The following is a 22,111-nucleotide window of genomic DNA, read 5'->3' on the forward strand; positions in this document are numbered from 1 at the left end:
GAAACACGCAAACTACTCTGCCCCTCTCCCTGCTCTCTCTCTCTCTCTTTCTTACATAAACACATAAATCTTAAAAAACAACAACAACAAACCTAAACAGACCTGTAACAAGGAAGGGGATTGAATCAGTAATCAAAAACCTCCCAACGAAGAAAAGCCCAGGACCAAATGGTTTCCCTGGTGAATTCCACCAAAAAAAATTAACGTAAATTTTTCTCAAACTCTGTCAGAAATTAGAAGAGAGGATAACACTTTGTAACTCATTCTATGAGGCCAGCATTGCTCTAATACCAAGACCAAACAAAGATGTCCAAGATAACTATAGACCAATATCCCTTATGAATATAGATACAAAAATCCTCAATATAATACTGGCAAACCAAATCTAGCAGTTTATAAAAAGGATTATATACTGTGACCAAATAGGATTTATCCCAGGAATGCAAGCATGTTTCAACATACAAAAATCAATCAACCACATTAATAGAATACACCACATTAATAGAGTGAAGAAAAAAAAAAACACGTGATCAATTCAACTGATGCAGAGAAAGTATTTGACAAAATTCAACACCCTTTTTTTTTAAATTTTTTTATTCTTATGTTAATCCGACAAAATTCAACACCCTTTTAAGATACCTTAACAAACTAGGGACACAAGGGAATTTCCTCAACACAAGGGGCTTCCTCAAGCTTTAAATGATAAAGTGCATTTATGAGAAATCTATAGCTAGTATCATACTCAATGGTGAAAAACAAAAATCCTACCCCTAAGACCAGGAACAAAACAAAGACTGCCACTTTTACTAGCATTATTTAACACTGTATTAGAAAATCTAGCCTGGAAAATTAGTCAAGAAAAATAAATAAAGCCATCCATATTGGAAAGAAAGAAGTAAAACTATCTCTCTTTGCAGATAACATGATCTTCTATATAAATAACCTTAAAGATACAATAATAAAAACAGAACTAATGAACAAAATCAGCAAAGTTGCATAAGATCAATATGAAAGAAATCAGTTGTATTTCCATACACTAGCAAGGAACCATCCAAAAGGAAATTAAAGAAACAATTCCATTTACAAAAGCATCCAACATAGTAAAATGCTTAGGAATAAATTTAACTGAGGAGGTACAGTAGGACACTGAAAACTACAAAGCTTGGCTGAACAAAATTAAAGACCTAGGTAAATGGTAAGACTTCCCATGCTCATATATTGGAAGACTTAATATTGTTAAGATGGCGATATGACCCAAAGTGATGTACAGAGTCAGGATGATCCTGATTACGATTTCAGTGGCCTTTCTTGCAGAAATGGCAAAGCTGATCCTCAAATTCCTGTGACATTGCAAGGCGCCCTGAATAGCCAAAATGGTATCCACCAAAAAATAAAACAAAGTTCTTCCTGATTTTAAAACTTAATACAAAATGACAGTGATCAAAACAGTGTGGTGTTGGCACAAGGATAACAATATAGACCAATGGAATAGAATGAGAGAATGAGCAATCCAGAAATAAGCCATACACCTTTGGCCAATTGATTTTCCACAAGAGTACCAAGACCATTCAATGAAGAAGATAATAATGTCTTAAATGGTGCTAAAACTATAAAACTCTTAGAAGGAAACATAAGGATAAACCGTCAGGACCTTAATATGGCAATGAATTCTTAGATATAATACCAAAAGCATGAGTAACAAAAGAAAAAGATAGATACATTGGACTCCACCAAAATTTTAAAAATGTGTGCATCGAAGGACATTGTCAAAATAGTAAAAAGACAACCTAAAGAGTGAGAATAATATTTACAAATAATTTATCTGATAAGGACCCAGTATTCAGAATATAAAAAGAAATCATACAACTCAACAAGAAAAAGACAGCCCAATTCAAAAAATTGGCAAAGAATTTGAGTAGGAATTTATTTATTTATTTTAAAGATTTATTTATTTTATTTATTTGAGAGAGGGAGAGAGAATGTCAAGCAGGTTCCCCACTGAGTGTGGAGCCTGACCTGGGGCTCAATCTCAGGACCCTGAGATCACGACCTGAGCCAAAACCAAGAGTCGGACGCTGAAGAGTCGGACTGAGCCACCCAGACGCCCCTGAATAGACATTTAAATAGACATTTCTCCAGTGAAAATATACAGCTGGCCAAAAAGCACATAAAAACATGCTCAACATCATTAATCATTAGGGCAGGGTAATCAAAACCATAGGTACTGCTTCGCACCCAAATCAACAAAATGTAAAGCAAGCATAGCTGAGGATGTGGAGAAATCAGAACCTTCACCCTTGGCTGCTAGGGATGTAAAATGGTGAATCCACTGTAAGCAACAGTGGCTGTCTCCTAAAAAGTTAAATATGAAATTATCATATGACCCAGCAATTGCACTCCTTGATATTTACCCCAAATAACTGAAAGCGGTGACTCCAACAGATAATTATATGTCAGTGTTCATAGCAGCACTCTTCACAATAGCCCAAAGATGGAAACAATCCAAATGTCCATGAAAGATGAATGGATAGAAAAAATGTGATATTTTCTAGACAATGGAATATTCTCAGCCATGAGAAGAAATGAGATACTGATGCACACTACAACATGCATGAACCTTAAAAAATTGCTAAGTAAGTAAGAAGCTGATCTCAGAAGGTTAATATTATATAGTTTCATTTATGTGAAATACCCAGATTAGGTAAGTCCATAGAAAAAGAAAGCATATTGGTGGTTTTCCGAGGATGAGAAGAAGGGAGAATAGGGAGAGACTGCTTAATGGATATGGAGTTTCTTCTGGAGTGATGAAAATATTTTGGAACTTGGTAATTAATTGCACAGAACTGTGAATGTACTAAATGCCATTGATTTGTTTATTTTAAAATAGTTAATTTTGTATTCTGTGAATCTCAGTCCAGTTTAAAAAAAAAAAAGTCCTATAGGAGAAAAGCTAGAAATATTTGTAACACTATCTACATGGCGAGAGCATAGAAAGCTAAAGAATGGAAAATATACTATGAGGTTTGAGAAGTAAGTAGGGACTAAGCTAAGTAGTATCTTCTAGACTAAGATTAGGAGTTCGGGAATGCAACCAGGACTTATAAATCCTTATGATCTCAAAGGACACTTCAAGCTAAGAGACACCATGATTATAGTAGTGAAGATTAATTATAGTATATAGTCAGTGAATGTTAATTTTTAACATTCAGGTGAAATCTTACTACAGCAAATATCGTTCAGGTGAACATATTGACCTAGTAATTTCTAAACAAAGCATCTTATTTCAAATTATATGTTGGATAATGAAATTATAATTCACCAGAAGAAAATGAATTATTTCTAAAAGTGTTTAATTTCTAGGAACTTCTAGATTTAACTTGTAACACTGAAAGGACTTCCTTTGGACGATACGGTCCTACAATTATAATAATGTTTTATTAAGAGCTATATAACCCAGGGTGACAAATGCTAAGGATCTTGCAAATTGTCACATTTTTCATAGTACTATGACTCTGTTAGAATTTTCTTTTTTAAATGATGGATAAAAAAAATCATTATACTTCTACGTTTGTTCCCCAAATAAAAGTTTAGATTTTGTCTCTCAGCATTATTTAAGAAGCATTTGTAGCATAATGGAAGGGACATTGATCACCTTGTTCACATTCCACTCTGTCATTTATTTGCTGTGTGATCTTGGACACATCCCACAGCCTCTCTGAACCTCGACTTCCATATGCAGAGTAGGTATAACCAGACACAGTGTTTGCTTCTGCACTGGATCCTGCTTCAGATAAGCCAGCTTTAAAGTAAATTTTTGGCCAGCTGGAAAAAAAATGTATGATTGGAGATAAGATTTAAATGAAATTGGAAAATGGAATGTATTGACTGAAAAAGGGAATTTGTAGAATGTATGTAAAGTACAGTCTCATCGGTTAAAAAGCAACTGTGTAGATTTGTGTATATCTATATCCATCCGTTCATCTATCCATCCATGCATCTAACTAAAAAAGGCCCAGAAGACGTAAAGTTTTAATTTATTTGCTTATTTGTGTTTTCTAATTTTTTTTGCAATGCACTGTGCTGCTGTAATAGTTAAATGATTCTTTAAAAACTAAAATAAATGTAATCATATCTTATGATTATTTTAAAACAGACCATCTGTGTTGCAGAGCTATTTATATGTCCATAAGCACTCACAAGAGGCTAGCCATCGATTTTTAGAGTTCCCTCATTTAGTCCAATAATTTTAACTATGGGGGTTCCTAGACACGTTCTGTACTCACCTGGTTGCTCTACCATCTTTTGTAGAGGCATTTAGAAGTCCTGTATTCCGACACGGAACAGATAAGAATGGATTCAGCTTGGGTTTCAGTAAAAACATGCGACAAGTTTTCGGTGATGAAAAGAAGTACTGGTTGCTACCCATTTTTTCAAGGTACTTTGTGGTGAAAATATTGAGGTTTTAAATCAGTGAAAGCAAACCGACAGAAGAACTATAACCCTGCAGAGGAATCCCTGTTCTTTAAAGATTTTTTATTTATTTATTTATTTGAGACAGAGAGAATGAGAGAGAGAGAGCACATGAGAGGGGGGAGGGTCAGAGGCAGAAGCAGGCTCCCCGCCGAGCAGGGAGCCCGATGCGGGACTCGATCCAGGGACTCCAGGATCATGACCTGAGCCGAAGGCAGTCGCTCAACCGACTGAGCCACCCAGGCACCCCTGGGATTTGTAATGTTTTTTTTTTTTTTAAGATTTTATTTATTTATTTGAGAGCGAGAATGAGAGACAGAGAGCATGAGAGGGGGAGGGTCAGAGGCAGAAGCAGGCTCCCCGCCGAGCAGGGAGCCCGATGCGGGACTCGATCCCGGGACCCCAGGATCATGACCTGAGCCGAGGGCAGTCGCTTAACCAACTGAGCCACCCAGGCGCCCCAGAATCCCTGTTCTTTAAAGAATTATTTTATGATTCACTGTTACATGGATGCAAAAGTCAGTTAACGCATCATCTCCTTACACATGCCATATGGAAGCCAATGTCTGTATCCACAAGATAACTGTGTTCTGCTCGCAGACATCACATTGTGGCAGTTTCAGTGCTGTTGCCTTGTTTACTGCTCAATTGTAAGTTTTAATTTTCATTATAGTCTAGGTGATGGCTGCTCCTTTCCAACTTGCCTTGTTAATCAGGATCCTGAACAAGCATCTACTCCAGCAGGATTGAATTCGACGTCGAAAAAGTAATTCCATATTTTTTTTCTGTTTTACTTTCAAATAATATGTCTTATCCTCCTATGTCCTTTGGCTATATATTTCTTTGAAAAAAGTTTAAGAACATAAGATAATTTACTATAATGGTTCCCACTTGGGGAATGAGGGAGAGAGGAAAGTACGGTTGGGGAAGGGGATGTAGAGAGCTTCAAGTATAACTGATTTTTAAAAGGTAGTGCTTAAAAGAAGAGAATTAAAGTCCAAATTAGCTCCCTTAGTGATCAGGTGAGCAGACGGTAAACTTGCCCTCTGACCCTCCAGGTCCTTTCTGTCTGTGGTAATTGTAACATTATAACAAGATCAGGAGAACGTCCCTGGATTAAGCTTTTGGAGATCAAATGGAATCCCCAACACCTGCTTGATAGTGCACCATGTTCTTAATGCTTGTTAAAAACCTGTAAACATTATCTGAGCCATTTTGGTGGAAAGAGAAGGGAAGGAGTCTTGGGAATTTAGTATCTGGAGACTTTTGCCCTTGCGTGACGTCTGTTCTGGTTCCAGTCTTCCAAGAATTTGAGGAATATCTCGAAATTTGGTTTCGACTTTGGTACTAACTGGCAAAAGGCAAAACTACTTAAAATTTTTACATGCTATGTATGAATTTGTAAGTTTGAAACACTAATTTTTATATGTTTAAGATAGATTTATTTGAATATGGCCATACCTCTAATTTTTAAATGAAAGCTGATAGCAAGAGCATAACCATAATATCCTTCTTAATTTTAGAAATGTTCTCAGTTGCTGGAATGTCATGCACGTAACAGCTGTATCTACACTCCTCCCATCTCATGTGGATTTCTTATCGATCCACAATACTTCCTCTGGTGGAGCCTGTCATGACCCCAGAGTTCTTCTTGAGTCAGTGACCCTGGTCGCCATTCCAAAACATTTTAAATTGTCACGAGATGAAGCCTATTTGCCACCCCATCCCTAGAGTGACCTTTGTACAGACTCAACAAGTTAATAAGGAGGCCATTCTGATGTGATTTATAGGGACATTCAAAGGCACCAGAGTCTCACTGGGGCATGCCCTCTGAGTTTTGTCTTGACCATTCAAGGGTTAAGGGTTTTTCTTATATCTTGATGCAGAAAAATCTCATTTGAATAGATTATTTGGAATGTTTTCAGGTTTTTATAAAGTTTACTAGTAGCTCTCAATAATGTTTTTTGCCTTTTGAGTGGTTTTTATAGTTCAAGGAGATTTGGGTTTCTGAGGTAGTATCTCTCCTTCTACTAAGTGTACCATAGGCTTTAGGAGAAATCCTAGTTGTGGCACTGTTGCCCAGTTAGGTAATCTCATAACCACTATGGGCTTCTCTTCCCTTTCCTTTAAATTTTGGGATTGAATTTTGACAGCTAAAGTATCTTTTACATAATTCTATCATTTCCCCTGATCAGCCCATATAAAATTGGTATGGCAAGTGATGATGTCTCTTCTGTACTCTAGAGTTTTATGTCTGGCTGTCTACTCCACATTCCCACTTAAATATCTAAAAGTCATCTCCCACTGAACAGGTGCAAAGCAGAACTCTTGATTGCCAGACATTGACACCCTCACCTTCAGCTCAAATCTGATTCTCCCCCATTCTTCCGTATGTCATATTAGTGACCCTCAGTCTCTCAGGTGCTCCGGCCAGGAACTGTGGAGTCATCCTAGATTCCTTTTTCAATTACCTTGCATTTACTCCATTTGCAAATCCTTTCACATGCCCCTTCAAAATATGCCAATAATCCCAGTACTTTCTTACCACCTTCAGACTGCTTTCTGGTCCGAGCCATCATTTCTCACATAGATTATTTCCATGCCTTCCTTACTGATCTTTCTGATTCCATGTTTGCCCTACTTCAGTCTGTTCTCCATTAAGAATCAGATTGTGTCACTCTCATGCTCAGAACCCTCTGTTGGCTTCCTATCTTAATCAGCATAAAAGTGAATGCGTGTCCTTACCTTGTTGGGTCTAATCTGGCCTCAGTATCTCTCTGATGTCATCCCGTGCCACTTTTCCCATCACTCACCATCCTCAGACACACAGATCTTGCTCGTCCTCAAATATACCAAGCTTGTCCCTTATTTAGTGCCTTTGTACTTGCCAGTTCCTCTTCCTAACCATTTTTCCTCCAGGTATCTGAATGCTCTTTGACCTTCTCTTACTCACTTCTAGCTCAGGTGTAACTTCACGATAGAGGCCATCTTTGAAAACCCTTTGTAAAATAGCTCCTCAACTTCCCCATACCTCTCTTTTTCTATTGTCATGGCTCTTACTGTCACCTTACTGAGTTATTATATATTTGCTATTTACTATTATTCCTCCTCAATTACAATGACATTTCCATGTGATCAAAGACTATATTCATGGATGTAATCGGTACTTAATGAATACTGTTGAATGAATGGATCCTTCTTTGCCATTTGTTAGTCTTATTAGTAGTAACCAATATGAAAGGAGTCCCTAAACCAGGACCTAGTTAGTATGCTGTACCTGGTATATGGTCCCTCTCTTGAAGAAAAATTAGAGTAAAAGAGGGGTTTTTTTTAATATAAATAGACATGCTTTTTATTTTTTTAAGATTTACCTCTAAAATTTCAATAAGGGGATGTTAAAGTTGCACAAAATTGAATTATTTTCAAATTTTAGATATGAGGTAATTATTAAGGAACAAAAGCATATCCTTTCAAAAATATAGTATAGTCAACTCACATATGTGAAATTATTCTTGGAAGAATTTTAAGTATTTTTTTTCTTTTGAACATTATTGTGATTACTATTTCAGGGTGTTCTAAAACTACACTTACAGTTTCTATGCCAATATTTTTTTCTATCTAAGTGAAATGCTATTTTAATTTATATTTTTTATGCCATTCAATATGTTGATATGTAGCATGTCTACTTAAATTTTAAAACTTATATTCTTCTTTTAAGACTCTTTATTCCCCAAATTAAATGTCACATTTGTAAGACCTGGTGATGTCAGATGTTTTCAACATTTCTGCAAGACAGTGCTCAAATTTGTTGTTTCAGTTTCATAGAGGAAGATAGAGAATTCTTTGTTCAAGACTAGTTAGGCCACTTTAGAAACACTAGGCCATTTTTTCTCAAACTTGTCTTCCTACCATTACTTTCATATATTTTTTTCCATATCCACATACCACTTATAAAACTAATATTTTTATTTTATATATTTAGTTAAATTGGCATTGAAGCTTATTTTTAAATCAAACATTATGTCACTCTCATAAATGAAAACTAGTATAATTTGCCATAAATAGAATATAACTTAAAAAAATAAAATTGATAATAAAATACTATTAAATTCTAACTAGACTCCCTCACATGCTAAAGCCAGAGGCAGAAGCCTATTCTCTGTATTAAAAACGGAGACTTGCCAAAGTTACAGATTGTCATCTTACTGTATTCAGAAGAATGAAAAGAGAATGGAAGGAAGAACGGTTTTCTCGTTGCGAGTCAGTGTGATACATGCCTTATTCTCTATGCCCCAAATTCTCTTGGGAAGTGGTTTGAATTCTGCACTTTAAGAAACACTCCACTCAATACTATCAAGAACTAACATATGATTATGATGATGATTATGATTGTTCAGTCCTGAAAACCATCAGTTTCCTGCAAAGCCATTGCGAGAGTCCCAGAGCCACCTTCTCACTGATTCTCAGTCTTGGACAGAGAGCAGCACAAACCTGGGGAAAGGCAAAGCTGGTAAGGGTCTGCTTAACTTGGCTGTTTTTAATAGATTTTATTTATAAAAGGTGAAAGGAGTGCAAAAATGCCAGAATATTACCTACAGAATCTTTCTTGCTTTAGAGTTGAACTCCCATTGTAAATTTAGAATTATCTTCAGGAACTTTTGTTTGTAAAGTACTTTGATTAAGGTCTCTTAGCTGCAGAAGGTCATTTTGTGAAAGATCTGCATTGCTTTTATTCCAGCTTAAGAAACCAATAATTTCAAATACTGCCTATTTAATAAAATGATACATATACTCAAATTATACATATTTAATGGAAAATGTAATCAATTCAGACAAAAGATTGAAAAATATCTGGTAAAACGGATCTTAAATTATATGGTTCTTTTACTCAAAGATTTCCATCCAGTTTCAAAACGTCAAAGTAAAGTTACTGCGTAATTACCATAACTTCAGCTGTTATTTCTTCAGATTCCACTCACATTTCCCTTGTTATCGTTGTTGATTTTAATCTTTGACTACTTCAGTCAATATAGCTTATTGGCAAAGAAAAGGCAAGGCTTTGAAGTCAGACCTGATTTTAAATCCCAATTTGGACACCTAATCTGTGTGTGATATTTGTAGTAACCTAACCTCTTTTAGATGTAGCTTTCTTTCTTTTTTTTAAAAAAGATTTTATTTATTTATTTGAGAGAGAGAGCATGAGTGGGGTTAGGGGCAGAGAGAGAGGGAGAAGCAGGCTCCTCACTGAGCAAGGAGCCCGACGTGGGGCTCGATCCCAAGACCCTGAGATCATGACCTGAGCCAAAGGCAGACGCTTAACTGAATGTGCCACCCAGGTGCCCCTAGATGTAGCTTTCTTTCTTTAAAATGCTACTTATTTCTCAGGATTGGTGAGGATTAACCAAAATGTGTGATCATACCTGCAGGTGTATGTATATATGTATGTTGTGTCCCTATAAATAAGTATAAAACCATACATCCATGATTAAGGCACTATTAGCCAGAAAAATCTCTCCTTTATTTCTAGTCCTTTCTTCAAACTCTCTCCTAGTGCTGCCTGACTTTGACTCCCTGCACTTTATTTATTTATTTAAGACTTTATTTATTTATTTGAGACAGAGAGCATGAGAGAGAGAGAACTCGAGCAGGGGGAAGGGCAGAGGGACAGGGAGAAGCAGGAGATGTGGGGCTTGATGCAGGGCTTGATCCTTGGACCCTGGGATCAGGACCTGAGCCGAAGGCAGACACTCAACTGACTGAGCCACCCAGTGCCCCGGCTCCGTGCACTTTAAAGTGTTTGTTGTTTTATTTGAAATCTCTTTGGGATTTAGTGATAGTGAAAAATAGTCCTAAGTAAAAATTCTAAAGTCACTAATTAATATACAGTCATATTCTCCTAAAATACAGGCTTTCTTTAAAGAATCTTGTTCTTAAGGAAAATAAATGCCCTCCAAAGGTGCCCATCGTGTGGGTATCCATAATTTGGTCTCTTAACCTTCAAGTCTGCCATTCCATCTTCCAATCTATGGGAAGAACTAGACATTGCCTAAACGGAAATTGATGCCACCTATTAGCCCTTTGAATCCATCAGTTTCCTTAGAGGCAAAGAAGTGATGTATAGTTGGGGGTCAATTTTCCGGGGGTAGAAAGACAAAGAGCTCCCTTTCTTTCTGAAGGGATTCATGTTGCCTCATATAGTTCTGTATTAACATAGAAGCGATTTCTTAGTTTCTGTGTGCTGTTAATCATTTGGCATGTTAGGTTAATTTTCTGTTACTTGTATGGATGAATTGGGAACTTATTTAAAGTTTAAAGGGTGCTGGGGTAGGGGGAAAGATGGCGGAGGAGTAGGGGACCCTATTTCAACTGGTCCCCAGAATTGAGCTGGATATCTACCAGACCACTCTGAGCACCCACGAAACCAGCCTGAGATGTAAGAAGATCTGGATCTCTACAAGCAGAATATCGCAGGCGGTTGGTTTTGAGGTCCGAAGCGGGGAGCCGTGATTCCGCGGGCAGATATCGGAGGATAAACGGCAGCGGGAGGGTGCCTGGCCATGGGGAGCCTACACCACTGGTGAGTGACAGCCTCACGCGCTGCAGACGGGGCACAGACTCGCAGACCAGTAGCTGCGGGGAAAGGACCTTAGGACAGCCCCCAGGGTGGAAACGCGGAGCGGTGGGGTCACGTGCGCATGAACTGGGAGCGGCTGGCGGTTTTAGAAGCACAAAGGGCAGAGACGTGCCCCGACCTGGAGGCAGGACCCGGAGCACCGCGGAGGGGCGCACAACCCAGGACGCTGCAGTTTATAGCAGCAGGGACAGAAACGGAGACGGTATGGGCAGGAGAGCTCACTGAAGAACAGACTGCGATCTCTCCACTCCGAGGCAAAGGGTTGGAAACGGTCTCTTCTGCTCTGACTCACAGAAGAGACGCGGAAAGCCACCAGGGAAAGGCGCCAGAGAACAAAAGCCCCAAAGACTGATTCCCACTGAGCCCATCCCCCACCACAGGGGGGCAGGGCAACTCCGCCCAAACAGGGTTGCCTGAGTAACAGTGCAGCAGGCCCCTCCCGCAGAGGACAGGCTAGGAAAACAAGAGGCCAGCAACCCTGAGGTCCCAAGAAAACAGGTGCATCTTGCTTGGGTTCTGGTCAATAATTTGGACTCTATATATTCCCTCAAACACCCGTCAACAGAATGACTAGGAGGAGGAGCCCCCAAAATAGAAAAGACTCAGAGATTATGACTTATGCTGCAGATTTACAAATGGATGCAGATATAACCAAGATGTCAGAGATGGAATTCAGGCTAGCAATTGTGAAGACAATGGCTAGAATGGAGAAATCAATTAATGGCAACATAGAGTCTCTAAGGGCAGAAATAAAAGGTGAATTGGCAGAACTTAAAAATGCCGGCAATGAGATCCAATCCAATCTAGATAATCTAACAGCTAGGGTAACTGAGGCAGAAGAGAGAATAAGCAACCTGGAAGACAATATAATAGATAAAAAGGGAAAAGAGGAGGCCAGGGTAAAACAACTCAGAATCCATGAAAATAGAATCAGAGAAATAAGTGACATCATGAAGCATTCCAATGTCAGAATAATTGGAATCCCGGAGGGGGTGGAGAGAGAGAGAGGACTAGAAGATGTATTTGAGCAAATCGTAGCTGAGAACTTCCCTAATCTGGGGAATGAAACAAACATTTCAGTCCTAGAGGCAGAGAGGACCCCTCCTAAGATCAAGGAAAACAGGCCAACACCCCGGCATGTAATAGTAAAACTCGCAAATCTTAGAACCAAGGAAACCAACTTAAGGGCAGTTAGGGGGAAGAGATTCCTTATGTACAGAGGGAGGAACATCAGAATAACGTCAGACCTATCCACAGAGACCTGGCAAGCCAGAAAGGCCTGGCAAGACATATTCAGGGTACTAAATGAGAAGAACATGCAGCCAAGAATACTTTATCCGGTAAGGCTTTCATTTAGAGTGGAAGGAGAGATGCAGAGCTTCCACGACTGGCAGAAACTGAAAGAATATGTGACCACTAGGCCAGCCCTGCAAGAAATATTAAGGGGGGTTCTATAAAAGGAGAAAGACCCCAAGAGTGATCTACAACAGAAATTTACAGGGACAATCTATAAAAACAACGTCTCCACAGGCAACATGATGACAATTAATTCATATCTTTCAATAATCACTCTCAACGTGAATGGCCTAAACGCTCCCATAAAATGGCATAGGGTTGCAGACTGGATAAAAAGACAGGACCCATCCATATGCTGTCTACAAGAGACTCATTTTGAACCTAAAGATACATCCAGACTGAAAGTGAAGGGATGGAGATCCATCTTCCATGCCAGCGGATCTCAAAAGAAAGAAAGCTGGGGTAGCAATTCTTATATCAGACAAATTAGATTTTAAACTGAAGTCTGTACTAAGAGACACAGAAGGACACTATATCATTCTTAAAGGGTCTATCCAACAAGAAGATCTAACAATTGTAAATACCTATGCCCCCAACATGGAAGCAGCCATCTACATAAGCCAACTGTTAACCAAAATAAAGAGTCATATTGATAACAATACGTTAATTGTAGGAGACCTCAATACTCCACTCTCAGCAATGGACAGATCATCTAAGCAGAAAATCAACAAGGAAACAAGAGCTTGGAATGATACATTGGACCAGATGGACCTCATAGATATTTACAGAACATTCCACCCTAAAACAACAGAATATTCATTCTTCTCGAGCACACATGGAACTTTCTCCAGAATAGATCATATACTGGGTCACAAATCAGGTCTCAACCGATACCAAAAGATTGAGATTATTCCCTGCATATTCTCAGACCACAATGCTCTAAAACTGGAACTCAATCACAAGAAAAAATTTGGCAGAAATTCAAACACTTGGAAGCTAAAGACCACTCTGCTCGAGAATGTTTGGGTCAACCAGGAAATCAAAGAAGAACTTAAACAATTCATGGAAATCAATGAGAATGAAAGCACATCGGTCCAAAACCTATGGGATACTGCAAAGGCGGTCCTAAGAGGGAAATACATAGCCATCCAAGCCTCACTCAAAAAAACAGAAAAATCCCGAATTCACCAACTAACTCTACACCTTAAAGAACTAGAGAAAAAGTAACAAACGATGCCTAAGCCACGCATTAGAAGAGAAATAATTGAAATTAGAGCAGAAATCAATGAATTAGAAACCAGAAACATAGTAGATCAGATCAACGAAACTAGAAGTTGGTTCTTTGAAAGAATAAGATTGATAAACCACTGGCCAGACTTATCCAAAAGAAAAGAGAAAGGACCCAAATTAATAAAATTATGAATGAAAGGGGAGAGATCATGACTAACACCAAGGAAATAGAAACAATTACTAGAAATTATTATCAACAACTATATGCCAATAAACTGAGCAATCTGGATGAAATGGAGGCCTTCCTGGAAACCTAAAAGCTGCCAAGACTGAAACAGGAAGAAACTGACAACCTGAATAGGCCAATAACCAGTAATGAGATTGAAGCAGTCATCAAAAACCTCCCAAAAAACAAGAGTCCAGGGCCTGATGGATTCCCTGGGGAATTCTACCAAACATTCAAAGAAGAAATAATACCTATTACCCTGAAGCTGTTTCAAAAAATACAAACAGAAGGAAAGCTTCCAAACTCATTCTATGAGGCCATTATTACCTTAATCCCCGAACCAGGCAAAGACCCCGTCAAAAAGGAGAATTTCAGATGGATATCCCTAATGAATAAGGATTCCAAAATCCTCAACAAAATCCTAGCTAATAGGATCCAACAGTACATTAAAAGGATCATCCACCATGACCAAGTGGGATTTATCCCCGGGATGCAAGGGTGGTTCAACATTCGCAAATCAATCAATGTGATAGAACACATTAATAAGAGGAGGGAGAAGAACCATATGGTCCTCTCAACTGATGCAGAAAAAGCATTTGACAAAATACAACATCCTTTCCTGATTAAAACTCTTCAGAGTATAGGGATAGAGGGAACATTCCTCAAGTTCATAAAATCCACCTATGAAAAACCCACAGCGAATAGCATCCTCAATGGGGAAAAGCTGAGAGCCTTTTCCTTAAGATCAGGAACACGTGAAGGATGCCCACTCTTGCTACTATTGTTCAGTATAGTACTAGAAGTTCTGGCAACAGCAATCAGACAACAAAAAGAAATAAAAGGTATTCAAATTGGCAAGAAGTCAAACTCTCTCTTTTTGCAGACGACATGATTATTTTATGTGGAAAACTCAAAAGACTCCACCCCCAAATTACTAGAACTCCTCCAGCAATCCAGTAATGTGGCAGGATACAAAATCAATGCACAGAAATCAGTTGCTTTCTTATACACTAACAACGCAACTGTAGAAAGAGAAATTAGAGAAACGATTCCATTTACAACAGCACCAAAAACCATAAGATACCTCGGAATAAACCTAACCAAAGAAGTAAAGGATCTATACTCTAGGAACTACAAAACACTCATGCAAGAAATTGAAGAAGACACAAAAAGATGGAAAAATATCCCATGCTCATGGATTGGAAGAATAAACATTGTTAAATGTCTATGCTACCCAGAGCAATCTATACTTCAATGCCATCCCGATCAAAATTCCAATGACATTTTTCAAAGTGCTGGAACAAACAATCCTAAAATTTGTATGGAATCAGAAAAGAGCCTGAATCACCAAGGAAATGTTGAAAAAGAAAAACAAAGCTGGGGAATCACATTGCCTGATTTCAAGCTATATTACAAAGCTGTGATCACCAAGACAGCATGGTACTGGCACAAAAACAGACACATAGACCAATGGAACAGAATAGAGAACCCAGATATGGACCCTCAACTCTATGGTCAAATAATCTTTGACAAAGCAGGAAAAAACATGCAATGGAAAAAAGACAGTCTCTCCAATAAATGGTGCTGGGAAAATTGGACAGCCACATGCAGAAGAATGAAACTCGACCATTCTCTAACACCATTCACAAAGATAAACTCAAAGTGGATGAAAGACCTCCATGTGAGACAGGAATCCATCAAAATCCTAGAGGAGAACATAGGCAGTAACCTCTTTGATATCGCCCACAGCAACTTCTTTCAAGATACATCTCCAAAAGCTAGTGAAACAAAAGCAAAAATGAACTTTTGGGGCTTCATCAAGATAAAAAGCTTCTGCACAGCAAAGGAAACAGTCAACAAAACAAAGAGGCAACCCACAGAATGGGAGAAGATATTTGCAAATGACACTACAGATAAAGGGCTGGTATCCAAGATCTTTAAAGAACTTCTCAAACTCAACACCCAAAAAACAAATAATCAAGTCAAAAAGTGGGCAGAAGATATGAAAAGACACTTCTCTGAAGAAGACATACAAATGGCTAACAGACACATTAAAAAATGTTCATCATCATCAGCCATCAGGGAAATCCAAATCAAAACCACATTGAGATACCACCTTACACCAGTTAGAAGGGCAAAAATGGACAGGGCAAGAAACAACAAATGTTGGAGAGGTTGTGGAGAAAGGGGAACCCTCTTACACTGTTGGTGGGAATGCAAGTTGGTACAGACACTTTGGAAAACAGTGTGGAGGTTCCTCAAAAATATAAAAATAGAGTTACCCTATGACCCAGCAATTGCACTACTCGGTATTTACCCCAAAGACACAGATGTAGTGAAAAGAAGGGCCATATGCACCCCAATGTTCATAGCAGCAATGTCCACAATAGCCAAACTGTGGAAAGAGCCGAGATGCCCTTCAACAGATGAATGGATAAAGAAGATGTGGTCCATATATACAATGGAATATTACTCAGCCATCAGAAAGGATGAATACCCAACTTTTACATCAACATGGATGGGACTGGAGGAAATTATGCTAAGTGAAATAAGTCAAGCAGAGAAAGTCAATTCTCATATGGTTTCACTTATTTGTGGAACATAAGGAATAGCATGGAGGACATTAGGAGAAGGAAGGGAGAAATGAAGGGGGGGAATCGGAGGGAGAGATGAACCATGAGAGACTACGGACTCTGAGAAACAAACAGGGTTTTAGAGGGGAGGGGGGATTGGTTACCTGGTGATGGGTATTAAGGAGGGCATGTTCTGCATGGAGCACTGGGTGTTATACGAAAACAATGGATCGTGGATCACCACATCAAAAACCAATGATGTATTGTATGGTGACTAACATAACATAATAAAATTTAAAAAAAAATAAAGTTTAAAGGGTGCTATAAAACAAGGAAGACAAACGTGAGAAGGACGAGGTGAGAAAGGGCTCAAAGATTAGTTTCACCAGAATGAGGGAGGGAAATGTAGAATTAGGAAGAGCACTCTAAGATGATGTGAGAATTGCCAGCTCCAGTGTATCTTTCATGTTTTTGTTCACCCCTCCCACTTCCTAAGGTGTATGTCTCTTTTTATGTATTTATTTTTTTAGAGAGGGAGAGACAGGGGGAGGGGCAGAGGGAGAGAGAGAATCCTAAGCAGATTCCACGCCCGGTGCGGAGCCCCAGGCAGGTCTGAATCCCATGACCCTGACATCATGACCTGAGCGGAAATCAAGAGTCCAATGCTTAACCGACTGAACCATCCAGGCACCCCTATATATCCCTTTTTAAAGTGCCTTTTGTGACACTGGTAGTTGCCAACACTGTAGTGTGTGTGTGTGTGTGTGTGTGTTTCTATGTGACCATCTTACAAACCTGTGTTATGTGCAGGACACCTCTGGAATCATATTGGGGGGATTCAGGGATGAATAAACAAGTCTCTGCCTTATTTGTTCAAAAGCAACACCCCCTTGCAAACAAAATGCTAATTTACCTTCTTTCTTGAAGGTATGAGCAATCCTGCATTAACCATGGAGAATGAGACTTAACTCTTCAAACAAAATAAATTCATACTTTATGAAAGTAAGTTGATTTTCCTTTATTGTTATGTTTTATACTTTTAACAGCTTTTCAGTTCTCTTAGGGCAAATAGTTACCATAAACATTATTATTTGTTTTTGAGTGATTGAAATTTTAAGATGCTTTAGTTCACACTTAGGATACTATTAATCATGCTGGAGACTTCTGAATGTGGACCTAACTTTGGTGTTAGCTAGTATGTAATGTTAACTTGACAAATGATAGAAATAAGTTGATGAACAAAATTCATTTTTTATAGAAATGCACTAAATGGCAAGGACTGTTTCTAAAATATTGAACTTTACATGATGATTTTCTAGTCATATGATAGGATATTGCAATTGTTTATTTTTATTTTTTTCTATCCTTCCAATATACAGTGGTTATAACTTCACCGTCTATCAGTAGAATCTCAGTGGGTCTAAGTGCAAGATAATTATATCTTGTTGGTGAAAACCTCCCTCATCCCTATTTTTGGTTACAGTAGGACCCCATAGCAGGTGTTATCCTTAAAATAACAAGTGTTCCCAAATCATTTTCTTTAAACCATAAATTTTTTTAAACCTGTTGCTCCAAATCAATTAAATAATCTTTAAGAGATTATTTATTTATAAACCTGCAGTCAATACAATAAAGAGCCCCTTTGGAACAAAGGCCATAAACACCCAAACAAAACAAACTATATGTATTGTTAGAATAAACCTAGTGTAGAGTTGCACAGTAAAGTTATCAAGACAAATCTTTATTTATAAAACTGCAATCCTGAATCCTAAAGTCTAAAGAAAGCAAGAGAGGGGAATCTGAAACAAAATAATTTGTGTCAAAGTACTTCACCAATATCTGTTTTTTTTCTTTGTTTTTAATCCCAAAAATCTGTTTGTTTTTTAAATGTTTCTTTGTTTTGTTTTGGTTTTTATGAGTAGCTATGTAATATCAGCAAAATACTGATCTGGCAGCTTGCCAGATGACTATTGTTTTGGTTTTGGGTCACTGTAGTGATGGTGTAGTTGATCAGATTAATCATAACTATGGTTAGGATAGTGAAAATTTAATCTTAATTTGGTTAAGCAGCAAAGAGACAATATTAATTTTCTTGAAGTAATTCTTAAAATGTTACTATGAATACACAAATCTAAATCACTAATACCACAAATAAAATATTTTACAGAAATAATTCTATAAAGCATATAAGGTTTCACAGGATTGTTTTTCAGTGTTTTGAATCGTTAGTTCTAATTACCAATGTTTGTGAGGTCATATATGTTAAATATTTTACAAGTTTACATAGTAATATTATGTGTAAGTCATGTAGACTTCCCAGTATTTTGACACAAGACCAATGTGGTTTGATCATCATTATTCTCAACACTTTACACAATACCTGACACATAGTAGGTTCTAAATAAGCATTTTGTAAATAAATGATAGAATAACATCATTAAAATTAAAAATCTCACAGAAACTTGATTTTATTACATATGAATATATGACATTAGTGGTCATAATAACCAAATGGCAGCATGAATCAGCTGTGGTGTAAAAAAAACAATAATTTTGTGATGTAATGTTTTCATTCTATTGATCTAACCAGTGACATTTAAATGTTTCTTTAAAAAATTGAATTTTCCCAAGGTAGCTACTATTCCAAATGGTTTTTAAAAGTTTCAAAAACAGTTTTTCCTGCTTTACATTTCAGACTTGCAATTTGTTCAAGTTATATATTATTATATATTATATTGAATAATATTATCTGATATTGCTATGCTTAATTTAATTATATTACCAAATGGTATTTTCATATTCTCTTTTCTTTTTGAAGTACATTAGTAAATTATCTGTGGGATTTTTATAAAATATTAATTCATCATACTTTACAGATAGTTATGTACCTAGACCCATAGCAACACTAATATGTAAGTTACATTTAGCCTTTTCAACCTTCCCTCTTATTCAAGTAAAAAATGCTGTGCTTGTATGCACATGAAATTTCAAAATTATTTTCCTAAATCCCTATTCCAACTCAGCTGTCACTCCTAAACTCCTACTGGCCTCAAACACACATAGAAAGGAACCCTACCGCTCAAATCGGGGCCCCAAAACCAGCAGCATCGGCATCAGCTGGGAGCTCAATAGAAATGTATAATTTTGGACCTTACCCTAGAACTACTGAATCAGAATCTGCATTTTCTGCATTTTAACAAAATCCTCTGGTCTTGTAATATGCACATTATAGTTTGAGAAGCACTGTTGTAGAGGTCTGTATTCAAGAGCATATCTGAGCTTTCTAGCCTAGAAAACATTTAATTTTGAACAAAGAATGCTATTCAACAAATGTTGAATGAGTTGGTTAGTTTTTTGTTTTTTATAGTTCACACAATAGTTTCATGATTTCTGTTTCATTTCAAGGTATCAATGCTGTAGGTGGATGGAAGAGGCTTCCCACTGGAAGGCACCATTGGCCTGTTGTTCCCATTTCCCTTTGGCTGGATATGCAGAATATGAATTGGTTAGTTCTCTCCAAGCCGTTGCTTAAAACATAACACCTTTTTAAATCCAATATACAGATTGTTTCAACTAACACAAATTCTTGTTAAATATTAGAAGTAATTAAAGTTTATGGATCAAGGGCAAAAATATCTTCTATCATAAAAACTTGGAATAAATTCATGGGCTAATTTTCAACCAAATGTTTGGGTAGTACAGTGTATACACATAAAAAGCCCATTAATCATCTGATTTTCTGATTCAGAAAATTGAGCCTATTAAGATACTGAAATTTAAAAGATTTCAAATTATGGTATAATGACAGCTTTATTTGTTACCTGTGAGGTGGAGGTAGCATTATCAGACTTGTTCCTTCCCTCTGTTGTGAATCCAGCCCCAGACTGAGTGAACTAGAATGACTATGAATTCATTGCAAATTTTAAGTAGCCTTGAAGATTACCACCATTTTTGCCAGACTTTAATTCTAGCCTTTGTTCACCGCGGGAAAAGAAGTACGATCATTGAAGCCTGAGCTCACTGATAAGCAACTAGCTAGCAAATTTTTGTCACAACTAATACATTACTATTACATCCAAATTTTTGTCACGACTAATACATTACTATTACATCCAAAATTTATTTTTCATCTCTTCTGACCTTCTTAAATTGGGGGAAAATCTATAAAAACAATTACGAAGATTGGTTTATGATGTTCTTTTGCGTCTTTTTTAAAAAAAAAAACCTCAATTTTTTTAGGTTATTTGTTCTCTTGAACATTGCAAAAATATTGAATTTGTTGAGAATTCTTAATGGGCCACTAGATTAATCCTCCATTGATATCTGTATTATTTCTGTGTCCCCTCATCGAAAGTATGACAGTTAAACTTTATAGTTCTTCAGATACTTAAGATTAAATTATGCAAATCATTAAAAGAAATCATATACTTTTAGAAATTTAGTTCAATATGAACTAAATGGTGTGCTGTTTGGAAATTGAGTTTAAGGTAAACAAACTAAAGTGGCATGTTTGTTGATGCCAAAATGTTCGGCTTCAGTAAATATACTAGGAAGCTCTCGTGCCTTGTATGCACTATTTGAAAAAGTTTTATTCTTTTTTTTGAGTGGAGTGTAAGTTTTGTAAATGTTAGAGATTAGAATAAGCCGTAAACATTTTTTGGTACTGATTTTGAGAATTTAAAGCAGATTATCTTTTAAACTTACACAGCTAAGGAACTGGTATTTAATCAAAGAGAAAATGGTATTAAACTTTTTAAAATCTGAGTTAGACAAAAATGCAACACATAATAGACTAGTAGATCAGAGGATAATGGAGTAAAAAAGATCCTTGCAAATACTCATTCTTTCTAAAAATGTAAAGTTTTATATTTAAATGAGTTTGTGAAACAGTCAACATCAGCCAAATCCATTTTATAGATCATTTGAGTGTAATTCTTAGAATAATAGGATGGCACTCTTTTCAGATTTTTTTTTTTTCTTTTTTTAAAAGCTAAAGACTTTGATCTGACAATCTGTTTCAGGAAATCTCAGAAGATATGATGCATTTTTTACTTTTTACTCTTAAAGCATTTTTTGGTCATCATTGTTTTATTACCTGAAGTGCCAGATTGGAACCTGTAGGTACTGCTGAAAGTCTTAAGGACAACAGCATCACGTGATGTATTAAGAATTATATGCAGCCAAGTTATTTTCAAAGCACAGTACTATGGCCATTTTTGTGGACAGGATTCTGTGGTATGTTCCTTCTTGTCAAAATAGAAGATAAGAAAAAAAAGAGGGGTTTTTATTCCTTACCTTGCTAGAGTACTGTTAAATTTTTCCTTTAGGCCTTTTGTGTAATTATTGAAATACATGAGTGGGTACACATTAGAATCAGATTCAAAAAAAAAAACTTTTACAAATAAATTTTTTCCATTAAGTTGTAATGGTTCCTTTTGTTTTCATACAGTGGATAATCTTTTAAGGGTTTTTGTTTTGTTTTTAATCTAGATGGTTTATCATTTTTAGAGATGATGGCATATCTCATTAGATATACAGTGTAAAGTTTACCTGAGTGAATAAAGCATCAAATAGACCTACATTTTGTACATATTTATAAAATATACCTTAAAAACACTTTAAACATTTTGTTTTAAAACATTTAATTGTTCGACTCAAACTTGAAGACACTTACACTTCAAC

The 22,111-nt window shown here is 36.9% G+C and overlaps 1 protein-coding gene across 1 annotated transcript in view; it reads left to right on the plus strand.

The window, feature by feature from the left end:
• Window positions 1-20,617, plus strand: part of ZDHHC2 (zinc finger DHHC-type palmitoyltransferase 2) — a 76,720-nt gene extending 56,103 nt beyond the window's left edge. The window contains exons 9-13 of the mRNA XM_045879735.3: window positions 4,309-4,435; window positions 5,144-5,236; window positions 8,868-8,980; window positions 17,357-17,431; window positions 19,835-20,617. Coding sequence (XP_045735691.1) covers window positions 4,309-4,435; window positions 5,144-5,236; window positions 8,868-8,980; window positions 17,357-17,397 — 374 coding nt within the window. The 3' untranslated portion in view covers window positions 17,398-17,431; window positions 19,835-20,617. The remainder of the gene's footprint in view (window positions 1-4,308; window positions 4,436-5,143; window positions 5,237-8,867; window positions 8,981-17,356; window positions 17,432-19,834) is intronic.
• The last annotated feature ends 1,494 nt before the right edge of the window (window positions 20,618-22,111 follow it).

The sequence above is a fragment of the Mirounga angustirostris genome, unplaced genomic scaffold (genome assembly GCF_029215605.1).
Source record: "Mirounga angustirostris isolate CCGP_5_RB_7025 unplaced genomic scaffold, mMirAng1.0.hap1 SCAF_2, whole genome shotgun sequence".
In the NCBI taxonomy this organism is placed as follows: domain Eukaryota; kingdom Metazoa; phylum Chordata; class Mammalia; order Carnivora; family Phocidae; genus Mirounga; species Mirounga angustirostris.